At 40.1% G+C, this 25,279-nt stretch overlaps 1 protein-coding gene across 1 annotated transcript in view; it reads right to left on the bottom strand.

The window, feature by feature from the left end:
* The window catches only part of LOC127644660 (corticotropin-releasing factor receptor 2-like), a 158,016-nt gene extending 139,211 nt beyond the window's left edge, over positions 1 to 18,805 (bottom strand). Inside the window, exons 1-2 of the mRNA XM_052127963.1 lie at positions 18,679 to 18,805; positions 18,479 to 18,598 (exon numbers count right to left, since the gene is read on the bottom strand). Coding sequence (XP_051983923.1) covers positions 18,479 to 18,598; positions 18,679 to 18,796 — 238 coding nt within the window. The 5' untranslated portion in view covers positions 18,797 to 18,805. The remainder of the gene's footprint in view (positions 1 to 18,478; positions 18,599 to 18,678) is intronic.
* Between the last annotated feature and the right edge of the window lie 6,474 nt (positions 18,806 to 25,279).

The raw sequence follows: 25,279 nt of genomic DNA, 5'->3' as shown, positions 1-25,279 counted from the left end.
TAGTGTCGCTTCTCTGACACAACGTGGAGAGAGCGACAGAAGGGGAAATGTGGTTTATGAGGACATTTGTAATGTCTCCATAATTCAAATCGCTTAAAAAAAAACATACTAAACGATGTTTTTTTTTTTTTTTTCAAATGTGAAATGTTCAAATGCTGAAAGTTTTTTGTGAGGGTAAGGGTTAGGGGATAACATCTATAGTTTGTACATTATACAGATCATTATGTCTATGGAGAGTCCTCATAAGGATAGCTGTACCAACATCTCTCATCAACAAGGCATTTCCATCTGCAGAACTTCCCCTCACTGGATGTTTTTGTTTATTCATTCTAGAGACTGTTGTGTGTGAAAATCCCAGGAAATCAGCAATTACAGAAATACTAATTTCAGCACATACAGCCCCAAAAATCATCCATGCGATTATCTAATCAGCCAGTCGTGTGGCAGCAGTGCAATGCATAAAACCATGTAGATACAGGTCAGGAGTTTCAGTTAATGTTCACATCAACCATCAGAAAGGGGAAAAATGTGATCTCAGTGATTTGGACCGTGGCATGCTTGTTTGTGCCAGACGGGCTGGTTTGAGTATTTCTGTAACTGCTGATCTCCTGGGATTTTCACGCTCAACAGTCTCTAGAATTTAAAACCATCCAAAAACCAAATGTCTTGTTGATGAGAGAGGTCAACAGAGAATGACCAGACTGGTTTGAACTGACAAAGTCTACGGTAACTCAGATAACAGCTCAGTACAATTGTGGTGAGAAGAATGCTATTCTGAGATGCGAGTTGGCACTGATTTGATGGCATGAGGGGAACCTACACAATATTAAGCAGGTGGTTTTAAGATTGTGGCTGATTGGTGTATATATTGTAAACATATATATATATATATATATATATTTTAAAATCTTAATTCCTAATCTAAATGTCCATGGATGTGTAATGCATCAACTATCCTGATATCTAAAAAATGTTGGAGTCCAGTAAAAATAACTGTATTTTGACATATACCATCATACTCCTACTGTGATATAGGATTTTGGTAATATTGCCCACCCATTCTGTAATCTGTGACATATGAGCAGCAAGGTTTTAGAAGACTCATGATTGATGACATGTTTAATTTGCTTATTGTTGGGATGGAAAATAACCTTTAACGAGGAGAAAAATCTAACCATGTGATGGGAAGGGTCGGTTAAATATATCATCTTCATCAGCTCAGTCTATTTTTAAATTTTCTCCTCAGCACCAGCCCTGCAGTGGGAATTTTTATTTCTGCTAAACCCCAAGAGCTTAACAAAACCTCTCAAAATGTGCCTGATCCACATTTGAACAGAAATAGCCAAACTGTAAAACGGGTGACAGGTGGAAAGAGCCCTGTATACACAAAAAATGCTTATAGTAAAGCAGTAAAGACTATCCAGATACATTTCATTTTAACAAGGTGTATTGATGGTACAAGCTTCTGTTGCTTCTAAAGTGTACTGTATCAGGTTTAAGGATTATTGCACCATGATGGTGGTGGAATGACCAATTGCAATAAATGTTATTAAATGCGATTAATGACAGTTCAGTTACTGAGATGTAAAATCCATGATTAAAGAGCCGTTGCATGCTGTAGCCACATTAAGCACTGGAGAAAGGGCAAACAGAAATTGCTTAAATCCTCACCCAAGGTTAAACCCTCTAGAACAGCTGAAAGGACGAATAGTTTGATATCAGCTTTACAGTAAACTGAGGGTTCCCCTTCAGCATTTTGCCACTTAAATATGGGACACAATGCCTTTGCTACAGGACATTTTGCTGTCCAACCCCCTCGAGCATTTTGCCGCTAATTACAAGGACTATAGGATTCCACATGGGGCGTCTTCCTTTCAGTGAAGATACAGGACATTTCGGCTAATACGAATGGGGACCGGGCGCGCGATATTCCGACCGGCCCGCCCCCCTCCGCTCCACACTCCTCCCGGCGTTATCTCAGGCCGGGGTGCCACCGGCATGACGTACCCCCCATCCCTGGGGCGGGGTGTATCTTGCATCCCGCGTGGTCATCCCCGCCTTCCTCGCCCTGGGAGGAGACAGGAGGGGAAGACAACAACAACAAAACAAAATAGGTGAGGGAAAAGGCCAACACGGTGCGACAGGGAGAGAGAGAGGAGAGAGAGAAAAAGCTCACTCACCGGTTCTCTGATGTACCGTCGCGTGGTCCTCGAACACTCCTCCACAATCAGGCGGACGACAACCGCTCCACCCCCGGGCGAACCGGAGTGAAACCGTCGACCCCCAGCGGGTAGAACGCGCCTCACGCTTTTCTGGCGGCAAATGGGGACACTCCTCCGCCCCTGGCAGCGGCTCTACCGCTCCACAACGAAATAGTCCTAAAATCTCGTTTACAGGCAGATTAAAAAATTTGGATTCTTTAAAGATTATCCCTTTGTCTTCCACTGAACAAAATAAAGACCAACAGGATTGTAATGAGACAACATTTGTGAGAACAAAAAGGCAAACACCAAGATTTCCAGTGGCTCTTCAGCACAATGATGCTACTTTACTCTCCCACAAGGGAGGCAATCTTCCTGAGTGATCAAGCCAGCTTAAATCATGCAGTGCAAAGCTGAAAGTGAGTCAGCTGTTACGCATGACTGCATTGAGCTGATTAATAATCAGATAACTCCAGGCATGATTAGTCACTCCTATCAACTTCTATGCTCATATAGGAGATGTCACTGGCAACAACAGTGTTGTCAAACACAGTTGTTTCTCGGTCAGATATTGTGGCAACCTCTCAAACCTGAAGACAAACTTTCTAAACGGCTTAAATGAGGATCAGAGCATCTCATCACAAATTAAAATTGAAGTAGCACAAAGAACTGAATTCAGTTGGCAATTAGAGGAGCAGCTTTTTAATGCATAATTTGTTTTATTGAATAATGACATTAGCAGTAATGAAGACAGGGAGTTAGATGGGTTTCTTCATTACAAAAGTGGCACTATTGAGCAAACTACTGAGCCGAAGGACTAATAGTAATGGCATTTTTTACAAATGTGATATTCGGAAAAAAAGAATCATGGCATAGTGAAACTATAATTGACTTCTGTGACTCATGGTTTTTCCTACCCAGATTCACCTGTGAGGAGGGCAGCGAGGGCTTTTAAAAACCAGCTCTCGTCATTCCTGGAGTGCCTCTCCCTGATCCAGACTTGTGTTGCTTGGCTTTATTCTTGTTTTGTTATTATTTAATTTCCTGTACACATACTTTCCCTTTATTAAATTATGTTATTTGAGCCTGTATCCACCGTGTAGTCTCCCTTATTGTTGGAGCTAATGAGCCAGCCATGACAAGAGGGAGCTCGTGTCTGGGATCTTTGTTTGTTTGTGTTCATTGGCACAATTTGGTAGGTGTGTGTCACCCACGTTGTATCTTCAGCCGATTGAATACAAACATTGTAACGTTATTGTAATGAATATTTGTACTCGCCGTTTTGTGGGAGATACGCGTTGAATTTAAGAATATTCAATCTGTTTGTTTGTTTTTTGTGGGGAGGATATTATGGGAAGTTTCTGTTTTCCCAGTTGGTTCTGTTTCTGGGAGAGGAATGTCACGGCGAGTCTCTAGCTTTAGCTGAAGTTGTTGTTTCTCCACGTTGTTTAAAACGGAGGTGATCTTTTTGGTTTAAACATTGGGGGATTTTAGGAGCAGCTTTATTGCTGCTGTTGCCGTTATGTTCCCCTGTTTGGTCTTAGCGTCATGTTCTCTATTGGAACAAGTTGAGCTCATCGTAAATTGTTTGTTATTTTTGTGTTATTACCGTGGGTAGAGCAGTTGTCTTTGGGGCACATCTGTGGCACAGTAGATTTGCCAGCATGCTGGCTGCTTGTACTGTGCAGGTGGGCTTTAGTGCATCAATACCTCGCACCAGTAACTGCACAAAGACTAGGGTGAAGTTAATTAGCATCTTGTGTTTTTAGATAGGAGTAGGGAATTTTCCCCTTTACATAAATTTCTCCTGTTTGGCCTTTGTGATCACGTTATTTATCGCTTAAGTACAATCTGCGCATCATTTTCATATTATGGCAAACGTGGTACAAGATTTTATTCATTCATCTGAAGCTTTGTTTGAGTCGTGTACAAAAGATCAGTTATTGAAGATCACTGAGCATTATGAGATTGAAGTAGGTGACAAGCGATTGAAAGACACTATTAAATAAATATTCAAAGCTAATCTAATGGATAATGGCAAGCAGTTACTAAAATAACTTCTCAATCTGGAAGTTCGAGCAGTGTAAATGTGAGCAGCAAGAGAGACATTTAATGTTGCAGCTTGAACAAGAGCATATGAAGCTAGAACTTGAATGTGAAGAGCAAACAAGCAAACAAACCTCGATCAATAGAGATTTTGATTAGATCTGGTAAGAGAGGGTAAAGTTGTAAATGAGAGTCCTGCTGATTTTTCTCAGCATGATCTTTAATTCGACACCATTGAAAATTTGCGGTTGTTACCAAAATGTTATGAGAAAGATCCTGATATATCTTTCAGATTGTTTGAGCGTGTGGCAGATGCAAAATGTTGGCCTGATATAGAGCGAACACTGCTTTTGCAATGTTTTTTTTCCGGAAAGGCTCAAGAGGTTTACTCCACTCTGCCTGTATCAGAGAGTAAAAATAACACTACAGTTAAAGACACTGTTCTAAAGGCTTGTGTACTGGTATCAGAAGCATTCCGCCAAAAGTTTAGAACTTTGTCCAAAGGGGTGAATGAAGCTCATGTTGAGTTTGACAGAGAGCTAACCATCCTGTTCAATCGTTGGTGTGTCTCATCTGTGGTACAAGCCTTTGAGGAATTGAGTGATTTAATTGTGCTTGAACAATTAAAAAATTCTGTGCCCGCCATGACAAAGGATATTGGAAAAACAACTGTCATGTGCTTAAGTCTAAAAGTAAACATTCAAATAATTCTACAAGCATTAAGCCTGCTGTGCTTGTGGCGCTCGTAACTATTAGTTCTGTTAAGTCTGACGGTAAAGAATAGTCTAATGCTGTGAACACTGTTAAAGACTTGAAGTACACTCCATTTATTACAAATCCTTATGTGTCTTTGACTGGAAGTGACAAAAATATTTTTGAGAGATATAGGCGCTTCAGAGTCTTTTGTCTTAAAGTCTGTACTGCCAATTTTCCTGGGTAAGTGATCCTGGGATTAGTGTCCTTATTCAGGGAATTGGGTTAACCACGTTTTCTGTTCCTTTACACGAAGTACTGTTATTTACTTTTCTGGCGAATGGGGAAGTCTTGGTTGGCGTGCATCCCTTACTGCCAGTTGAAATGTTTGAAGTAATCCTTGGAAACACCTTTTCAGGTGGACGGGTTTGGCCTGATGTTCCTCCACCTCTTGTGGTTTCTTCTGTTCCACTGTAGCCAGAGGAGTCTGATGAGAGTGCACAGTAGTATCCCGAAGTATTTACATCTTATGCTTTAAATCAAGTTATAAGTGCTAACCAACCTTCTTTCTATGACCTAGGACTGACAACAGTGAAGTTTGTGTGGAGCAAAATTTCTCTCTACCTGAGTCTCTTTCTGTGTCCTGCCCTGCAGTGAGCTGATTCTACTCTCACAGAAATGTTTGATTATGTTTTATCTTTTGATAAAATCAGAGATGTTGCTCATGGCTATTTGTATTCAGGATGGAATTTGAATGCAAAAATGGATTGCTCTTGCCAGCAGTTTGCAGGTGACCCTATTATGCATGTGGTGGTTCCAACCAAGTTCCATTCTTTAGTAAAGCAGATTTTCCATGATACTATTGCTGGACATTTAGTTGTTAAAAAGACATATGACCGCATTCTACACCATTTCTTTTGGCCAAAATTGAAAAAAGATGTTTCTCAGAACATTAAAACTTGTCATACTTGTCAAATAACTGCGAAGCCGACTCAAAAACATTAAACCTGACCCATTGTTTCCTATTCGTGTAATAAGCCATGTAATAAGCCATTTGAACATTCTATTATTGACCATGTAGGTCCACTGTCTAGATTAAAGTCTGGCAGTACTTATTTGATCACTGTTATGTGTGCTTCGACATGGTACCCTGCAGCGTATCCTCTTATTATTATTACGGCAAAGGTGTTAACCTATTTTATGTCCATTTTTGGCATTCCCAAGATCGTACAGATTGATCAGAGATCTAACTTCTCTTCTCACTTGTTTTTACATGTGTTACAGCAGTTGCAGGTTAAACACAATAAAGTGAGCTCCTATCATCCCCAAAGCCAAGGTGCTTTGGAAAATTTTCACCAGACACTTCATTTATTATGTGCTTACTGTACGGAGATGGATGGTGATTGGGAAGAGAGATTGCCATGGCTGGTGTTGGCATCCCGGAAGGCTGGTCATGAGAGTATATGTTTCAGTCTAAATGATCTAGTGTTTGTGCACACTGTTTGAGACCCGTTAGCAGTGTTGCGGGTAACTGGACAGAGGCTAAGCCTCCTCAAAATTTTATAAATTACGTGAATTATTTTAGGCTCAGACTTTATGAAGTGGGTAATTTAGCAAAAGAAAAGGTGCTCATCTCTCAGTCAAAGTCTCTTTTTGATTGGCGAGCTGAACACCAACAAAAGGTGGTTGGATAGGGGTGTGTATTACCCATTGATCGCTACCCCTCTCCTACCACAAAGAAAGAGTTGATGCATTTTCTAGGACTGTTAGGCTACTATTGTAACAAGCTGCATTCAACTGGATGCCTGCCTGTCAGCAAGCTTTTGAGGCAGCTAAATCACTTCTCAATTCTGCCCCTGTGTTGGCAGCACCATAGTTTGATAAACTGCAGGAGCGGTGCTTCTTCAGGAGAATGATGAGGGCAGCGATCGACCGGTGAGCTACTTATCAAAAAGGTTATCAACTTACCAGCTAAACTATTCTGTGATTGAGGAGGAGGCATTGGCTTTGATTTGAGCCCTGCTACATTTTGAGGTCTATGCTGGGTCAGTGGTTGTTCCATTGGTGGTGTACACTGATCACAACACCATCACATATTTACATTCTATGCAGTACCCAAATCAACACCTTACCCGGTGGTGTTTGTTCCTACAGTCTTATGTTCTAGACATTAAACACATGAACGGCTCTGATAACGTGTTGGCTATTGCCTTATCTACAGCCTCCTTTCCCTAAGTCTTTGTAGTCACTGTTGTTGGGTTGCCCTATTGTAAAATGAATTTGCTTCTGCAGGGCCCATGGTTGCAGAAGACCAGAGTTGGCATGGTGTACAGGTTGAGGCTATCCAAATGCATGATTGTTTTTTTGTTTGTTTTTTAAGCACGTCTCCTCTGGATCCCTTTTTTTATGGAGAAGGGTGTGACGACGGCTGGTGCTTCGTTTTGAGTTGATGCTCTCCCTGCTCATTAAGCCTACCTGGATTCGGGCACCGAGGGCTTTTAAAAACCAGCTCCCATCATTCCTGGAGTGCATCTCCCTGATCCAAACTTGTGTTGTTTGGCTTTATTCTTGTTTTGCCATTTCATTTCCTGTACATATTCGTTCCCTTTATTAAATTTATATCCTTTGTGCCTGTATCCAACATGTAGTCTCCCTTATTGTTGCAGCTTATGAGGCGACCGTGACACTTCCAAATCCCTCATCTCTCTGAAGGAGTGACTAATAATTTGCTCAGCTGATTATATTGGTTACCTGGTTACTCTAAAAACCACAAAGCATACTTCAATAAGGTCTGACCTTTCAAACTACCTGCTCACGTAAAAGGGGAATTAAAGATTTAGGTTTGGGTTTGTCTGCTAATAACATTCACCAGATAGTCTTTCTGAATAGAAACAATGGGATTCCTATAAATGTATTCACATGGGGTTTGGGCATTTGTTTGCAGCCCAAAAGATTTTTTTTCTTTTGCTGACAAATAAATCTGACCAACCACTGAGGCACAAGCTTTGGTCACGTTTCCCGACCAGCTGTTCAGACAACAAGCTAAGCTTTTGTTTTCATTTAGGCCAGTGAATATTAGTTTAGGTCATGGTGTGAATAAACCTTTCGCCTGTGATGCATTTCATATTTATGTTTTGCGATTACAAAGGTTTAATCTCGTATGACCCTGCGTCCACATGTGTGGATGTTGTATTTGGGCTTTGCTACACGTAACGCATCATTTAAATTCATTTTAACTGACTGAATACTGTTCACAAGACTCTACAATTTCATTTAAAGGTTAAACTTCTGGCTCACCGAGTCATTTGACACAACAGCATGGCGTAGATTTCCGTGAAACGCTTTTACGGGCGAAGAGTTAAACAAATTGGCTCTGTAAGAAACCCCTTTATGTTTTTCATCGAAACTGTGGTTGTAAAGAGTAGCATCTCGAGTTTCGTTTGATTTGACGATTTAATAAATGTATACATTTTTTGCATGTCAGCGCGTTGATAAACATGATATCCACATATGTGGATTTTGGGATGTTATTCCCTCAAAAGTTGAAAAAACATGTTAGATATTTTGATCATTAACACATTTTTATGTCATGTTGCTTCATTTTAATATACATTTTGTAATATTTTATTATGGTATCACTGTACAATATGGTTCTGTTCATTAACTTAGTAAATGCATTCCTATTTACTGTGCATTTACACATTGAAAGCAAAATCATTCAGCTTTTGGATGAATCCATTGATTTTCAGAGGCTTTATATAGACTTATGATGAAAATAAGGTGCATTTCGAACTGTTCTGAGACAAGTGCAGACAGGCAGCACACTGGAAGTTAAGTTTTTCACTAAATAGGGAGCCTGGGGAAATCCTATATCTTTCTATGCATTCACTCCTAAAATCCGAACAAAATCCCAGTTTCAGTCTCCAAATGATGTTTGGACCTCTTAACATGTTTGGCAGACATGGGACAATAGTAATCAATACATAGATTCAATTTATAATGCATAGTTGGCAGAGATTGGATGATGCTGGCCATTACTTGAATTAAAATTATTTATTCATCTATACAAAAAAATCAGCTGTAATTTCTGTAATGTCTCAAAAACATGCATAAGCAAGACTACTGGAAACATAAACAATTTGATGAAATAAAATCTGACTTTCTATAGCTTGGTATTATTTAAAATCTCACAGCTTAGTTCAAAGAGGGGTGAGAAAAAAAAGAGGGTGATAGCTTCTCTTGTCAAGATTTATCAAGATCTCTGTGATGAGGAGGTGGGCGTGGCCGGGCCATCGCTAAATCAGCTTATCAGCGGGAGAGCAAGATAAAGGGGAGCCGAAGGCACCAGTTCGAGAAAGAGAGGGATGCACATGGCCATGCATCGTGTGTCTGTGTGTCATTATGTTTATTTTATGTTAAGTTTCTGTAAAGGGATTAATGGAAAGGAGGAGGCCAGAACCGGCTTGACAATATAAATAATAGTTTAATATAAAATTGAAACAAAAAGACAAACACTCAAATGTGTCGTACAGCTGTCCGTAAATCTCTCTCTCTCTCGCACTTCAGCTTCCAGTCTGCCTTTATCCTTTATCCTATCTGAGGCTTGATTAGCCCGACTAGGGGCCGGGTGTACAGAATCACAACCCGACCCCACCCTCCCCTCGTCTCTACCCTAGGTTCACCTTGGGGGCTGCACTCATCACTTTTTATTTATTTTTTTAACTAAAAAATATATATAGATATCTAGCTTGATCATTGTAAAAGTGTGGTTATTTGTAAAACAAAAATTTATATTAAAATAATGATTATACATAGGCCTATACAGTATGTGTTTTGTTTGTTTTATTCACACTTTTAAAATTATACTATATACTGCAGCACAATGCACCAATGCCTAAAAGTTTAAGTTCATTTAAAATGTTCATTTTGTGAAATATTTATAAATATATAAATATCTATATTTATGCCATATATAGAAAGAAGAGATGATCTGTTCTGTTGTCACTCTAAAAGATTGTCATGACACACTGGCTACCTAGTGAACACACACACACACACACACACCAGAAATACAGTATCCTCAATACAGTACAGATATATCCAATACTAGCTCCAAAAGTGCTTCAATCAGAAATAATTTCTTTATATAGTTATTTTTAGGTTATTAACACAAATAGCTAATAATAAAACATTTGGGAAAAGATGAATAACTCTTATTGCAGGATAAAACTTTTTTTTCCTGTTATTACTGTTCGCGACGAGCATATATCTCTGTTGAGCTCTTCAAATGGGTTTGTCACCTGACACTCATTGACTATGTGGCAGTGATGAACATATGTGGAAGAGACAGCGTTTCTAACAACATGCGCACTGACTGACGCTGCACTCATGTTATAGTTTATAATCAGATTTATATTTCATGATTAATTATTTTGCCGTTTCTTTTCCTCTGTGACGGTCCAGTAACCTAACAGTACTGAGAATTACCGTAAAGGCTCTAGAAAATTGACAACTCAAAATTCATAAACATTAATAATTTAATGTCATGACAACATCACACGGGCCACAAAAATATGTTTTGCAGGCCGGATGCAATGCATATATAACATTTCATATATTTCTGTTATATATTAATTGTTAAATTGTATCATTTGTCCTATTTACAAGTATTTACATTGATTTGTTGAACACATGCTAAAATCGGCAATGTAATAAAAGCGTAGTTCTAGCAGGAAGACTAGCAGCTGTACATCATCGCACCATTAGCTGGGTAATTCCCAGCCAATCACATGTAAACTGTTGCTTTATAAGTCCGCTCACAATCGATCACATTGCTGTTTCAGTGTGCTAACATGGCAACCTCCACCACCCCATCAGCACCAGTTGAGTCCCGTCCTGCACGGGGGTAGGCTCCTCACCCCTGCCTCCTATCTCCGACAGAATATGACGGTTCAACTTCTTCAGCACTGTAATCATATTTGCGATTTAAATTTTGCTTGCAATAAATTTTGTTTCGTCAGGGTACACGGTTACTTTTCAAAACTTGATCTGACACTGAATGCTCAAGCAGCCTAATTGATGTTGCTATAACAATGCAAAAAGCACTTACCAATTAGCTTGAAGTGAATATCAGTCCTCATTTACTGTTTAATTAATCAATTGCACAATCATGCAGAACATCTCATGTTTGTAAATCCATAAGGATCTCTTTCTCAATGTCAATACCAGCAGTGATGACAGCCGACTTGTCACCAAGATCTCACACTCAAATTACGTCACTTAAAGCATGATTGTGTCACTCAAGGCCAGCTAGTAGGCCTGGACTGGGACATATCCTAAAGACCAAACCCACCAAGAACAAATAAATCATTCTGTTTGACTGATGAATCTGACAATCTGACTTAAGATGCCTATTCACTGCAGTGTTGAGGGATTCTGTGGAAATTCTGAAGCAGTCCCGGTTCTACAGGAACCACCCCAATCAGAGATTTATACTTGCACAAATTGGAAATATTTCACCTTATGTCATACTTAATTTATGCAATCTGGCAACCATACATGCGAGTGCACACGCTTTCTCTCCGCAAAAAAACAAACAAACAACAACTTAGCACTCAATAGAATATGGAGGGGACACGTGAGTAAAACCAAGCAAGAGAGGAAAGATTAAAAGATAAAACTGCAGAAATGTTCATCTTCTCTGTTCCATGTTCTACTTAATGGCTGATGTGGCCCCAGTACCAAAATAATTGGACATCCCTGCTCAACTGTATATGTAAGACTAATACTGTAAATTGGCGAGCAGATTTTCTTGAATACCAGCAAACACATAAAAATCCCTGCATTTCGTGAATGCACATAAATACACAGGCAAAAAGCTGAATGAGAATGAAAGGATGAAAAATTATTTATTTATTAGGCATGTTACGCCAGCAGAGAAGGCTTTGCTGGCTGTGAGAAATCGCCTCTGCATTTCTGTAAACAGCACCTTTAAATGAGCGCATGTTTACTATAGAGGACTCTAATGGCTTTACCTCATCTGTGCTATACATGATTAGAATTTAAATTTTGAAGTTGTTTTTGATCAACAACTGACTGTAAAGAACAGAAAGTGTATTAAAAGAGACATTATTCAATGTCAAATGGGTCACGTGGATCTTGTCATGGACACACATTACACAGAACAACTTTTACTCTCAACATGCTGTGAAAGGATCTCGCTGCTGAACACTTCACAAATAAACTACACAATTACTGGTGAGTGAAATCTACCCGAACATTTATTTAACTTTAATTTAGTCATAGTGCAAAATTTGGTTGCAAATGAGAGTGATTTCCTCGCATTATAGTGGAGGGTTGTGCATTGAATTAAAGCTCGATCTTGGGATTTATGAAACAATATCGAGATTGTTCAAATGAAGATCTTGATTAATTGGAAAAACTATATTTTTACCCACCACTAATATTGAATATATGATATACAGTATTACCAATTAAATTGTAATGTAATCAGCAGGTCACTAGTCAAGTCAAGTCAAGTCAAGTCAAGTGGTTTTTATTGTCGTTTCAACCATATACAGTTAGTACAGTACACAGCAAAAGGAGACAACGTTCCTCCAGGACCATGGTGCTACATAAAAACAACAAAGGACCAACATAGGACCACATGAGACTACACAACGAAATAAAATACCTATATAAAAAACCTATATATATCTATATAAAGTGCACGTGCAAACATGTGCAAAAAGTACAGGACAGTACAACAAATTACTGACAATGAACAGGACAATAGACAGTGCAGCGCCGACCAGTACTCAGTAGTGCAAAAAGATGACAGTTTCTAAAAATTTAAACATAACATACTATGAGATAATGTTCTATGCACATAGCAGTTATTGAGGTAGCAGACAGTTAGCAGACAGTTATAAAGTGACAGTTATTAAAGTGCAACTCAGGACACGTGTGTGTGTCAAACCAGTCTCTGAGTATTGAGAAGCCTGATGGCTTGGGGGAAGAAGCTGTTACACAGTCTGGCCGTGAGGGCCCGAATGCTTCGGTACCTCTTGCCAGACGGGAGGAGGGTAAAGAGTTTGTGTGAGGGGTGTGTGGGGTCGTCCACAATGCTGGTTGCTTTGCGGATACAGTGTTTTTTGAAAATGTCTTTGATGGAGGGAAGAGAGACCCCAATGATCTTCTCAGCTGTCCTCACTATCCTCTGCAGGGCTTTGCGGTCCGAAACGGTGCAAGTCCCAAACCAGGCAGTGATGCAGCTGCTCAGGATGCTCTCAATAGTCCCTCTATAGAATGTAGTGAGGATGGGGGTTGGGAGATGTGCTTTCCTCAGCCTTCGAAGAAAGTAGAGACGCTGCTGGGCTTTCTTGGTGATAGAGCTGGTGTTGAGGGACCAGGTGAGGTTCTCCGCCAGGTGAACACCAAGAAATTTGGTGCTCTTGACGATCTCCACAGAGGAGCCGTCGATGTTCAGCGGAGTGTGTTCACCTTGTGCTCTCCTAAAGTCAACAACCATCTCTTTTGTTTTGTCGACATTCAGGGACAGGTTGTTGGCTCTACACCAGTTCGTCAGCCGCTGCACCTCCTCTCTGTATGCTGACTCGTTGTTCTTGCTGATGAGACCCACCACGGTCGTGTCATCGGCGAACTTGATGATGTGATTCGAGCTGTGCATTGCTGCACAGTCGTGAGTCAGCAGAGTGAACAGCAGTGGACTGAGCACACAGCCCTGGGGGGCCCCAGTGCTCAGTGTGGTGGTGGTGGAGATGCTGTTCCCGATCCGGACTGACTGAGGTCTCCCAGTCAGGAAGTCCAGGATCCAGTTGCAGAGGGAGGTGTCCAGGCCCAGCAGGTTCAGCTTTCCAATCAGGTGCTGGGGAATGATTGTGTTGAATGCTGAGCTGAAATCTATGAACAGCATTCGAACGTATGAGTCCTTATTGTCTAGGTGGGTGAGGGCCAGATGGAGGGTTGTGGTGATGGCATCGTCCGTTGAACGGTTTGAACGATACGCAAACTGCAGTGGGTCTAGTGAGGGGGCAGCTGGGTCTTAATCTGCCTCATGACGAGCCTCTCGAAGCACTTCATGATGATGGGTGTAAGTGCGACGGGACGGTAGTCGTTGAGGCAGGACACTGAAGACTTCTTTGGCATGGGGATGATGGTGGTGGCCTTGAAGCACGTTGGAACAACGGCGCTGCTCAGAGAGATGTTGAAGATGTCGGTAAGAACATCTGCTAGCTGGTCTGCACATCCTCTGAGCACTCTGCCAGGAATGTTGTCTGGTCCAGCAGCCTTCCGTGGGTTGACTCTACGTAGAGTTTTCCTCACATCTGCCGTGGTAAGACAGAGCACCTGGTCGTTGGGAGGAGGGGTGGACTTCCTCGCCATCACGTCGTTCTGCACTTCAAACCGAGCGTAGAAGTCGTTCAGCGCATCTGGAAGGGAGGCATCTTTGTCACAGGCAACTGATGTTGTCCTGTAGTTGGTGATGGCCTGGATGCCCTGCCACATGCGCCGCGTGTCACTGCTGTCCTGGAAGTGACTGTGGATTCTCTGGGCGTGTGCGCGCTTTGCCTCTCTGATTGCCCGTGACAGTTTGGCCCTAGCTGTTCTTAGGGCTGCCTTATCGCCTGCTCTGAAGGCGGAGTCTCGGGACCTCAGCAGCGTGCGCACCTCCGCAGTCATCCACGGCTTCTGGTTGGAGCGTGTGGTGATGGTCTTGGAGAAAGTGACATCATCAATGCACTTGCTGATGTAGCTGGTCACTGATGCTGTGTATTCCTCCAAGTTGGTAGAATCGCCATATGTTGCAGCCTCCCTGAACATGTGCCAGTCAGTACACTCAAAACAGTCCTGAAGAGCAGAGATGGCACCTGCTGGCCAGGTTTTCACCTGCTTCTGAAGCGGTTTTGTGTGTCTGACGAGCGGTCTGTATGCTGGAATTAACATAACAGAGATGTGGTCTGAGTAGCCGAGGTGGGGGTGGGGCTCCGCCCGGTACGCGCCTGGGATGTTTGTGTAAACAAGATCAAGCGCGTTCGCCCCTCTCGTTGCAAAGTCCACATACTGATGGAATTTAGGGAGCACTGTCTTGAGATTTGCATGGTTGAAATCTCCGGCGACAATAAACAGTCCGTCGGGGTGAGCGTTCTGCAGTTCGCTCATAGCCCCATACAGTTCACAGAGCGCTTCCTTAGCGTTAGCGCTGGGGGGAATGTAAACTCCGGTTATGCAAACAGTGGTGAATTCCCGTGGTAGATAAAAAGGTCTGCATCTAACAGTCACAAGCTCCAACAGCGATGAACAGTAACTAGAGACTAGCATAGAGTTCTTGCACCATTCCGTGTTGATGTAAACACACAAGCCACCACCGCGAGTCTTACCGCAGAGAGCTGTATTTCTGTCGGCACGAAACGAGGCGAGCCCGTCTAGCTGAATGGCGGCATCCGGAACTCTGTCGCTGAGCCACGTCTCCGTGAAAACAAAGACGCAGCAGTCTCTAAACTCACGCTGCGTAGCCTGCTGGAGTCGGATATAGTCCAGTTTATTGTCCAGGGAGCAAACATTTGAGAGCAGGATAGACGGGAGAGCCGGCCGGCTAGGGTTTGTTTTTAGCCTAGCATGGACCCCCGCCCTCTTTCCGCGCTTCCGCTTTCTCGCACACCGCTTACGACGTCCTCTCCCCGGCCACCGGCATCAGGCGACGCCGAGGGCTGGAGGCCTGGTCTCCGCAGCAAGCCGAGTACGCGTAGCGCCTCCTGCAGGTCATCATGCAGCTTGGTTTTTGCATGAGTCTTATATTTGAGTAGTGTCTGGCGATGGTAGACACGAACACTGGTTGCTCCGATGTCCATGTGTTGCAAAAGTCGGGCTTTTTTAACAAAAATAGCACCATTGTGGATCCGGAGTGGCCGCTGCGTGCTACCGCGCCGCCATCTTGGATTGTGGAATCCACAATCCACTAGCAAACAGAAAGACATTTTACTAAAAGGACTAGTTCACACAAACATTGATATTCTGTCATTGTTTAATCACCCTCTTATTGTTTCAAACCTGTATGCCCGTATTTTTTCAGTGAATAATGACTTGAATTTCACTGTATTCATTACCATAGAGATTTCATATAGCATAAGAAGACTTGGAAAATAGCGCACATGTCATTTGGACTACTTTTATGGTGCTTTTAAGTGATTTATATCCTTTTTAGAACTTGACAAGCCATTGATCACTTAGAATTATCTTTTTCAGATCACTGAAAAAGATGTGTTTAATGTTTCTTTAAAATACTGTACACTCTTTTTGTGTTTTCTACAGTAAAATAACAGTATTCGTGTTAATAATGACAGAATCTCACTTTTGGGTGAACTATAAATTATTCAATCCTCGCTCAGAAACGAAAGGCTTACATTTGCCTTGGAGCCTCGTATTATCCTCTAATGTGAAAGTCACAGAAAAACACTGAACAAAGTAACATGATGTATGAGCGAACAAGGGAATTCCACTGAGCTCTGATTTGTGCACAAAACTGCAGCAGTTAAGAGACACTTTGATTTTCATGCACTCTTTAAAATACAGTTTGCACAGTATGCATTGTATTCAGTGGCACCTCATGGGTTTGAACACAAATCATATTGCAATTCTAAGACAACAATATATACAATATAAAACACAATATAAACAAAGCCAGACCATAGAGATTTCACACACCATGTATCAAATACTGCATGTCTTTTGCTTCTGTTTTGATTTTGGATTTTACAGCGTATCGCAAATAACTCATCATCCAATCATCAACTTTGATCCAACCTTTTTTATTATTATAAACAAATACAGTATGTCTCCATATCTCCATATGCTGCAGATTGTGAATAATTTAAACAGAAGATGACTTATCAACTATTTAAACATATGCTTTATACTATCTCTGCATAATATTATTTCTCTGATATTCAACTATTATTAAAAACTCTTTCATTTCCACCAAGGAAATATATATTTTCTATGATTGCACATAGTTGTACAGTAAGCTAGGCTCATAATGTGAAATTGATGCTCATGTAAATTACGTGATTGATCCCATTTGGAGTCTGTCAAAACAACAGCAGGTGCTGCATTCATAGTGACTTTAATAAAGGTCTCTCCCTCGTCTGCTTCTAAAACGTGACAACTACATTCTTGACACTTTGAATCATCCTTACAGACTCTCACTTTCACTTCCACTTTTTTAAGGGCAATCAGTCAGAAATCTGACAAAGACATCAGTCAAATATATGTAACCTCTAACAAACATGAATATATGCTAAACGGAGTGCTGTAGTGCTTGCTCCAATTCATTTACAATGTATATTAATACAAGGTAGTTTCTTTCTAGATTCTTAAATCAACTATTTGAATCTTGTTTTAGAAGCTTTTAGTCAACAAATGTTGATCTACAGATCATTGCTTTGACCAAATCAGTGAACAAAACACACCTGATGCCTCTTTACAGACAAAATAATGTTCTGAGATTTCAATTAATGACACAACATGAGCAACCCAGGCATTGGTTGGTCTCACTTCCATGTCTGGAGTCTGCAAAAAATACTCTGAGATTATGTGAAACAGCATCACAGACAAACACAATGTGTGCGCGCGTGTGTGTGTGTGTGTGTGTGTGTGTGTGTGTGTGTATTTATCACTTTGTGGGTACCAAATGTCCCCATAAGGATAGTAAAACCCGAAATTTTTGACCTTGTGGGGACATTTTGTCGGTCCCCATGAGGAAAACAGCTTATAAATTAAATTATGTTATGAAAATGTAAAAATGCAGAATGTTTTCTGTGAGGGTTAGGTTTAGGGGATAGAATATAAAGTTTGTACAGTATAAAAACCATTATGTCTATGGAAAGTCCCCATAAAACATGGAAACACAACAAGTGTGTGTGTGTTTCACAGCCCGCTTCATTTCACACATTAAAGCAAAGAGCATGTGGCAGGGCAGATAAAATTGTCCTCCTCTCACAGAAACCCAAACGGTGAGCAAACTATTGCCTACATTATTAAGATTGATCGATATATCTATCTATCTATCTATCTATCTATCTATCTATCTATCTATCTATCTATCTATCTATCTATCTATCTGTCTGTCTGTCTGTCTGTCTGTCTGTCTGTCTGTCTGTCTGTCTGTCTGTAATATATCTATATGTATAGACTATATCTATATGTATGATCTATATCTATAGTAGTAGTGCACATAAATGAACTGTCCTAAAGGGATGCACCTGTCCACAAACCTCTTTTGTTTTCATTCATTCATTCATTCATATACATATACATATTCATATACATAAACATGAATGAATATATATATATATATATATATATATATATATATATATATATATATATATATATATATATATATATATATATATATATATATATATATATATATTAAACTCAGTGTTTTGACACATATATTGCAACATTATAAAAATAAATCGTTATTTTCATAAAGCCTATACGGACAATGCACTCACTAGTTGTGTTGTATTTCACGCCGTTGATGTACTCCGGACAGGGACGCTCAACTATTCGACCAGAGTTGCTTCTCGGCCAGCAAGTTCCGATCTCATCCGTGGTGGCGTTACAGTTGAGACCTTAGAAGAAGAAGACAACAAATACTCATGCACGTGCACTAAATAAAACATACGCCTGAACAAATAAGAGAAATCCGCACCATCTAGACCCATCAACGCGAAAGACGAATTCTCGTAAGTATCCTGAAAAGCATCCATAAAAGTGCAGTTGGGGTCTCCGAACTCCCCAATAAAGAACTGAAACAGGGAGGCATCCATGATTTTAAAGCAGCTTAAACCGGGGTGAAATAAAGGTTTCAGACGGTAAAATCAGCAACGAGTCTGTCCTCCTGTCAACTTGATACAGTTTCGCCTCTTCACTGATGACAAGTGTGCCTTGAGCGCGCGTCACAGCGCGTAGTCTTGTCCGATTCAAAGCCGGTCTGTGGATTGCTCTGTGCGCGCGCCGATAGACAATGATTGTGATGTCAGAATAAAGGGATGTCGCGGATCAGAGCAGCCGCTCTGGGTAATATCTCTCCGGCAATGAAGAAACGTTCTATAATTGCTTTGCCTCTGCTCTTTAATGTTACCATGCATTTTGACAGGTTATCAAGAAATACATTTGATTCAGTTGCTAATTTTTTTTTAGGACTAACCCTCAAACAGTTAGTCTGTGTACACTAAAATGCATAATATTGTCTAGAGATATTGATGAGGATGGCAAGGGTATTATTTTTCAATAATACATATTCTGTTCTATTTTAATACAATGTATTCTATCACACAGAGAAAATATGTACCTAGCATATATATGGTACTTTAGTACTGTATAATGTCACCAAAAGTTGTGGTAAGGTTTTAGCTGATAAAGGAATAATAATCAAATATATTATGGCCACAAACTTTTATAGAATAAATAATAAAAACAACAATGCATTCTATTCTGTTTCACAGAGCAATTCATTTTTTCCACTCTTAAGCACAATTGTACTTCCGTTTACCCAGTATAAACAGAGCAGAATATTATAAAACCATTTTCTGAAGACTACTATAGTAAATTAGCAAAATCCCAATCCAGACAAGAGTTTAAATTAGTCCCACTTTTGATTAAAATAATTAATCAGCGCTTTGCAAAGATAACCATATGGTTTTTTTCTAATCATGGCTTTATAAACATAATTCCTCATAAATATGAGATATCACCTTAAGTTATGATTTCACTTTCCAAAAACGCTTAGGCACGGACCAGAGGCATGTTGATTTAGCAGTGCATCAAAGGTGGATGTAATTGCCTGACTTAGGCTAATAATATTATTGGCGCTAAGTGTCAATGCATTCCAGAATATGTGCCTTGAACAGACCTGTTAGAGCACACAGTGCAGATTGTGATTGGAAAGTGGTAATGCTGCTTATTGGCAATCTCATTATTTTGTGAATCTTAGTATTGAGACACACTTTATGATTCAAGTGTCAGTAATTATCATGGTTTCAAATTATTTGTATGAAGCAATTATACAGTCTTTAAATAAGAAAAAGAAAGGTCACCCATTCAGAAATCTCATGGGAAAATATGCTAAACACATACTGTATATAAAGGATATGCTCATATATGGTTTTCGTTGATATGAAAAGGTCACATGTGTGTGCATACTGTATAGGCAACACACGTTACATATCATTTGTGTTATTAAATGTCCATATATCAGATTTCTGTGTACATATTATAAATAATAATGCTTAAATGAAACGTTTGAATGTCTTTCTCTTCGGGGAAAACAGACCAAATATATTAATGACTCATCTTTCTTGTAGTGATGTAAACAAACTGTGCTTGTTAAACCAATTAATGAGTTCTTTAAGAGTTTCTGATTGCATATATAGGATAGTGATCATGTAAACCTTCTTGGTCCAAAAGAGGTCTTCTGACTGAAAACAAGCTGTTACATCTTATTAAATTAAATCACTGTACCTATAGAAATTGTTTAATACAGCAGCGTTTCCCTTTCTGGTTCCATTGTAAAGAATATCACTAAGCTGGGTGAGTCACATCTTGGAGTGTAAGTGAGAACACACTGCTAAACCAAAGACCCTTTTAGTAAATGAGAAGCTGAATGCAAACATTGCTTTCTGCAATAAATCATGACTCACTTGAGTAGTTTTCTTACCCTATGTGATGGGAGAGAAATGGAGCGTGGCTTTCCGTCAGTTCAGAAAGATGATCAGAGACGTTGTCATTTCACCACATCGATTTGTGCAACCATGGTCTTGTAGAATGAATATTAAGATAACTAAATTTTTGCAAACTGACTTTTAAATGCAGTGTTACGTTTTGGCGCATTTTTCACTAGAAGTGCTACAACAACTATGCGTTTTATTAACTTTTACACAAATCACCACTACAACGGATGATTATGAATTTGTAATCACTTGTTATGATAACGAAACACATTTACACCAATGCATCATTTGAAAAACAATACATTTTAACACTTTTAATGAAGACTCACCTACATTTTCACACTTATTCCACTGTGATAGCTTTTGCAGTAGCTTACCTGATAGAGTGTTGGACATTGAACTTTAGGAGTTTAGCTGACACATGAGACGAAAGTGTCATAGAAGCAACACCAAATTATGTGGTTGCTTCAGAAAATGTGCTTTTCACTTCTCATTTACTTTTAGGACACTATTGGTTAGTTTTAGGTTAAAGTTTTAGGTTAGGGAGTTACGTTTTACTAGAGACTATTTAGCAGAGACGGGTCACTTCTATCAATATGAATGGGAGAAATTGGAATACCCAGTGATCACTAACAGTCAACCTATGTAGAAAGGATGTCCTGCCATACAGGTAAAAGAGCCAATCACCTTTTAGACACAGGCATCACCTGTCAATCAACTCGAGAACGCACATGCGCATTAGATATACAAGCCGGTAACATTTTATTTTTGGTGTAATCTTAGGTAAAGTAGCCTAATTTATGATTTCATAATAAGTTCTTTGATCGTAATCTTGACCATTCAATAGATTGTGCAAAAGTCTCAAGCAAGTTACCATGCTTTTCTCAGGTTGCACTGATTCAGTCGCATTCTTTAGTTCATTTTCATATATACTCTATGTTTGTGTTTTCAATGTCAAATGTTCTTTATTTTGTTATTTTTAATTCTTTAATATAAAATAAAGCTGCTTCAAAGTTTCATGGTTTTAAACATTCTTGGGTGTATGTCAGTATTAAGGGTCGTCCCTAAATCAGATGTATAGCCTGTCTGGTAATACAGAAGAAGAGGACGGTTATAGAGTGGCACCCAAACAGGAACCCGACATTGACATTATGTTATCTGATATTGATCAACATTGTCTTGCACATTTGCACATATTGAACAGTGTATATTTCAGTATTCAGAATGGCAAGCCATAATGCTCTGGACAAGGATGAGTTCGTACCCAAATTAGATTATTCATCTGTTCCATTTACTACCAGTAGAGAGCCTCTCAGAGAGCTGATTAATACTTTCAGCGAACTGTACATAGACTCCGAGGCAGAGAATGAAGTGATCGAGGATGAAGCTTCTGATGACTTTCCTTTTTCACTGAAATCGAAGAAGAACCAAACCACGAACCATTTACCTCTGTTGCAGCAATAATAGAATGACTGTCAGAAAGATTCACTTCACTAGAAGATCGCTTTCAGGAATGCACCAAGAAGGTGAGTGAATGTGTTTCTCATACTGAGTTTGAAGGCAAAAGCTTAAATTTAGAAAAATATAATTACCGTATAGATCGTGAATGTGATAGTCAAGAAAAAGCTGGAGCTTAATTTTCAAGATTTAGGCCAGTCCATGTTTGATTGTTTGAAGAATACTTTGTGATTCGACCCCTCAGTGAATATGAGATACTTGCTTCTCTGATATCTGTGCTAAAAAATACAGCTAAGGATTGGTGGCAAGATGAGAAAAGGAATGTTCACACTTGGAAGCAATTTAAAGAAGTTTTATTGTGCTCTATTTTATTTATTTTTATAATTTTTTAATTTTTTGCAAATACTATGAAGATGTAGCTGCAAGGAGATTACTTGAGAGGAAGCTGGGTGCAAAGGAGAGCATCAGAGATTTTGCATTCCATTAACGAGCCTTATGCCTGAGATGGAACAAAGAAATGTCTGAAAAATAAGTCGTACAAGCTATTCTTAGAAACTGCAATCCACGCCTAGCCAGTTTACTGGGAGGAACTGTTGGAGATGTTGGTGAACTAGTAAGAATAGGAACCCAGATTGAGAGAGATTTTGAAGAATCCAAGAGATATTGGAGCCAAGTCAATGCAGTGGAGCAAAAGAAGAAACCTTAGTCTTCTAGAGAGCCTCGGTCTAAACCTCCTTCTACTAACACTAGAGTCATACAATCTGTGCAAAATTCTATTCATTCTGCTATCAAAATGGTCACAATCCCCATCATTCTACGTGAAAGATATTTTACAGTAATGGTTGATACTGGCAGCATGTTGTCGCTCATTCAAGAATCATGCTGGAAGCAGTTGGGAAGAGAGGAGCAATGCCAGCCGAGTAAGGGACAATAAGTTTTACGCTTGCTAATAGACAGAGACAGACCGCCATTGGAAAGGTAGAATGGCAATGTGAGCTACAAGGACAGAAAATTGACCTGACACTGTTTATTTTTGAGAGACTCAACTCAACTGAGAGATTTAACTGTACCGATTATACTAGTTATACAAGTTTTATTCTTACCTCAGGAATTACGTTGGATTTAGTAACGTAAAATGTGTGCAACAGTTTGCACACATGAAATTGGACCATCAAAAGTGGTAAAACATTGCATCATCACCAACAAAGCTCTCAACGAAGGCGGTCACATTTTCTCACCCTCTCCCTCCCCTTACCTTCCCTGCTTTGCTCCTCTCGTCACATCTAGTCTACTGTCTTGTACTTTGAGAGACTCTCTCAGCACTGCTCTTCAAACTAAGTCATCATGGATTTGATCAACTGGTCTCTCAACGCAATTGACACCATCCTCGACGAGAAGCTTGGGTTCGGGGGAACCTGACTGCCCTGACGGAACGTTCGCAGCTGGCTACACGATGGACGAGGTGGCGGGTTGTGTGTCTGGCGGCTCTTTCCGTGGAGGACGTTGAAGATATCTACCTATTCGTTACCATGATAACAGGTCTTCTGCTGATTGGATTAGGCATTGCCCTGGTTTATCGAGGAATTAAGAAGACAGTGACAGCTGTCCAAAGCCCCACAAGGCTGCCCGTCATGATTGAAGCAGTGGGCAGAGCTGTCTGCACTCAGACTGGGTCTATGAACCAAAATATGGATAACATCATGGAGAAGCTCACAGCTTTGCAAAGGCAAATGGATCGTTTCAGACACCAAAATGGACCTGAAGAATAGCCGTGTAAATTAGAAGTGGCTACTCGCCTCAAGACCAAACAATCCCAATCTTATCTGTTTCGCCGCCCTTAACCAGCACTGGCCTTGGCCAAGGCCGCTGTTGGAACAACAACTCCCCCGGAAGAGCACTGCAGTGAGACACTCTCGCGTTCCTTCCCCGACTCTCCAGACACCTGGTGATTGTTGAATATTTATTTTATTTATTTATTTATTTCAATCTCCATTAGCTGCACACGAGCAGCTACTCTTCCTGGAGTCGATACAATCCAACATGCCGTTTACAAAACTTTTACACCAATATTCAATGCATTATATTTTGCAAAACAAAACACTAATGCAATAAAGATTAAAAACACAACACCCCTACTCACACATACCTACATTCAAATTCAAACAAACACCCATATACACAAGACCTAGTTTAGTCATAATTCTAAGATCTGAAATAATATTTTGTTACAAAAATTATTTTTAATATGTCTGGGACCTGATCAAGGTTGTCTCCATGGCAACTTGCTGTGTATCGCTATGACAACCCTGCGGACTGAGGCACCTAGATTAGATGCTGGCATAGCGACTCTCCAGGCCTACACACACATGAACTCTTACACATATATACAGATATGCAATCATTCGCCTGATACCCTATCCCTCGCCTTCGCCGCTTCACCCGTAGATGTAGTACCTAAGAAGGATGGGGCATCTAGACTCTGTGTTGACTGCCGAGGTTTGAATGCCAAGACACACCTTGATGCTCACCACATGTCACAGATCCAATACATCTTAGAGCCTCTCCATGGAGTGACAGATTTTAGCATACTTCACCTAAAGAGTGGATATTGGCAGGTGGAAATGGAGTTTGAAAGTGACCAGAAAACTTATTTTTTAACATCAGCAGGACTATTTGAATTCTTACATGTTCCTTTTGGTTTAAGAAATGCTGCTACATTGTTCCAGAGGCTAATGGAGCATGTACTGAGGGAACTGAAAGGTAAATGCTGTCTAATGTACATTGATGTCTCAATATATACTCAAAGAATGAATGACAACACTTTCAACATTTTAATCAAGTGTTCAGTTGTCTCCACGATGCAGGTCTCACATTAAACCTCAAGAAATGCAATTTTATTCAACGAGCAGTCGCATTTGTTGGGCATGTTGTTTTAGTTGACAGAGTAAAAACTGATCCATCCAAGGTAACGGCAGTAAATGACGTGCAGCGGTTCTTGGGATTGGCTGGTTGGTACCACCGTTTTATCCCTAACTTGTCAGAGAAAGTTGCACCATTATATGCCCTGAAACAAAAGAAATCCACATGGACTTGAACAGAGCAATGCCAAAAAGCTTTTGACAC

This window comes from Xyrauchen texanus, chromosome 6 (genome assembly GCF_025860055.1).
Source record: "Xyrauchen texanus isolate HMW12.3.18 chromosome 6, RBS_HiC_50CHRs, whole genome shotgun sequence".
In the NCBI taxonomy this organism is placed as follows: Eukaryota; Metazoa; Chordata; class Actinopteri; order Cypriniformes; family Catostomidae; genus Xyrauchen; species Xyrauchen texanus.
Note: the sequence above shows the minus strand (reverse complement) of the source record. Positions and strands in the feature narration are given on the sequence as shown.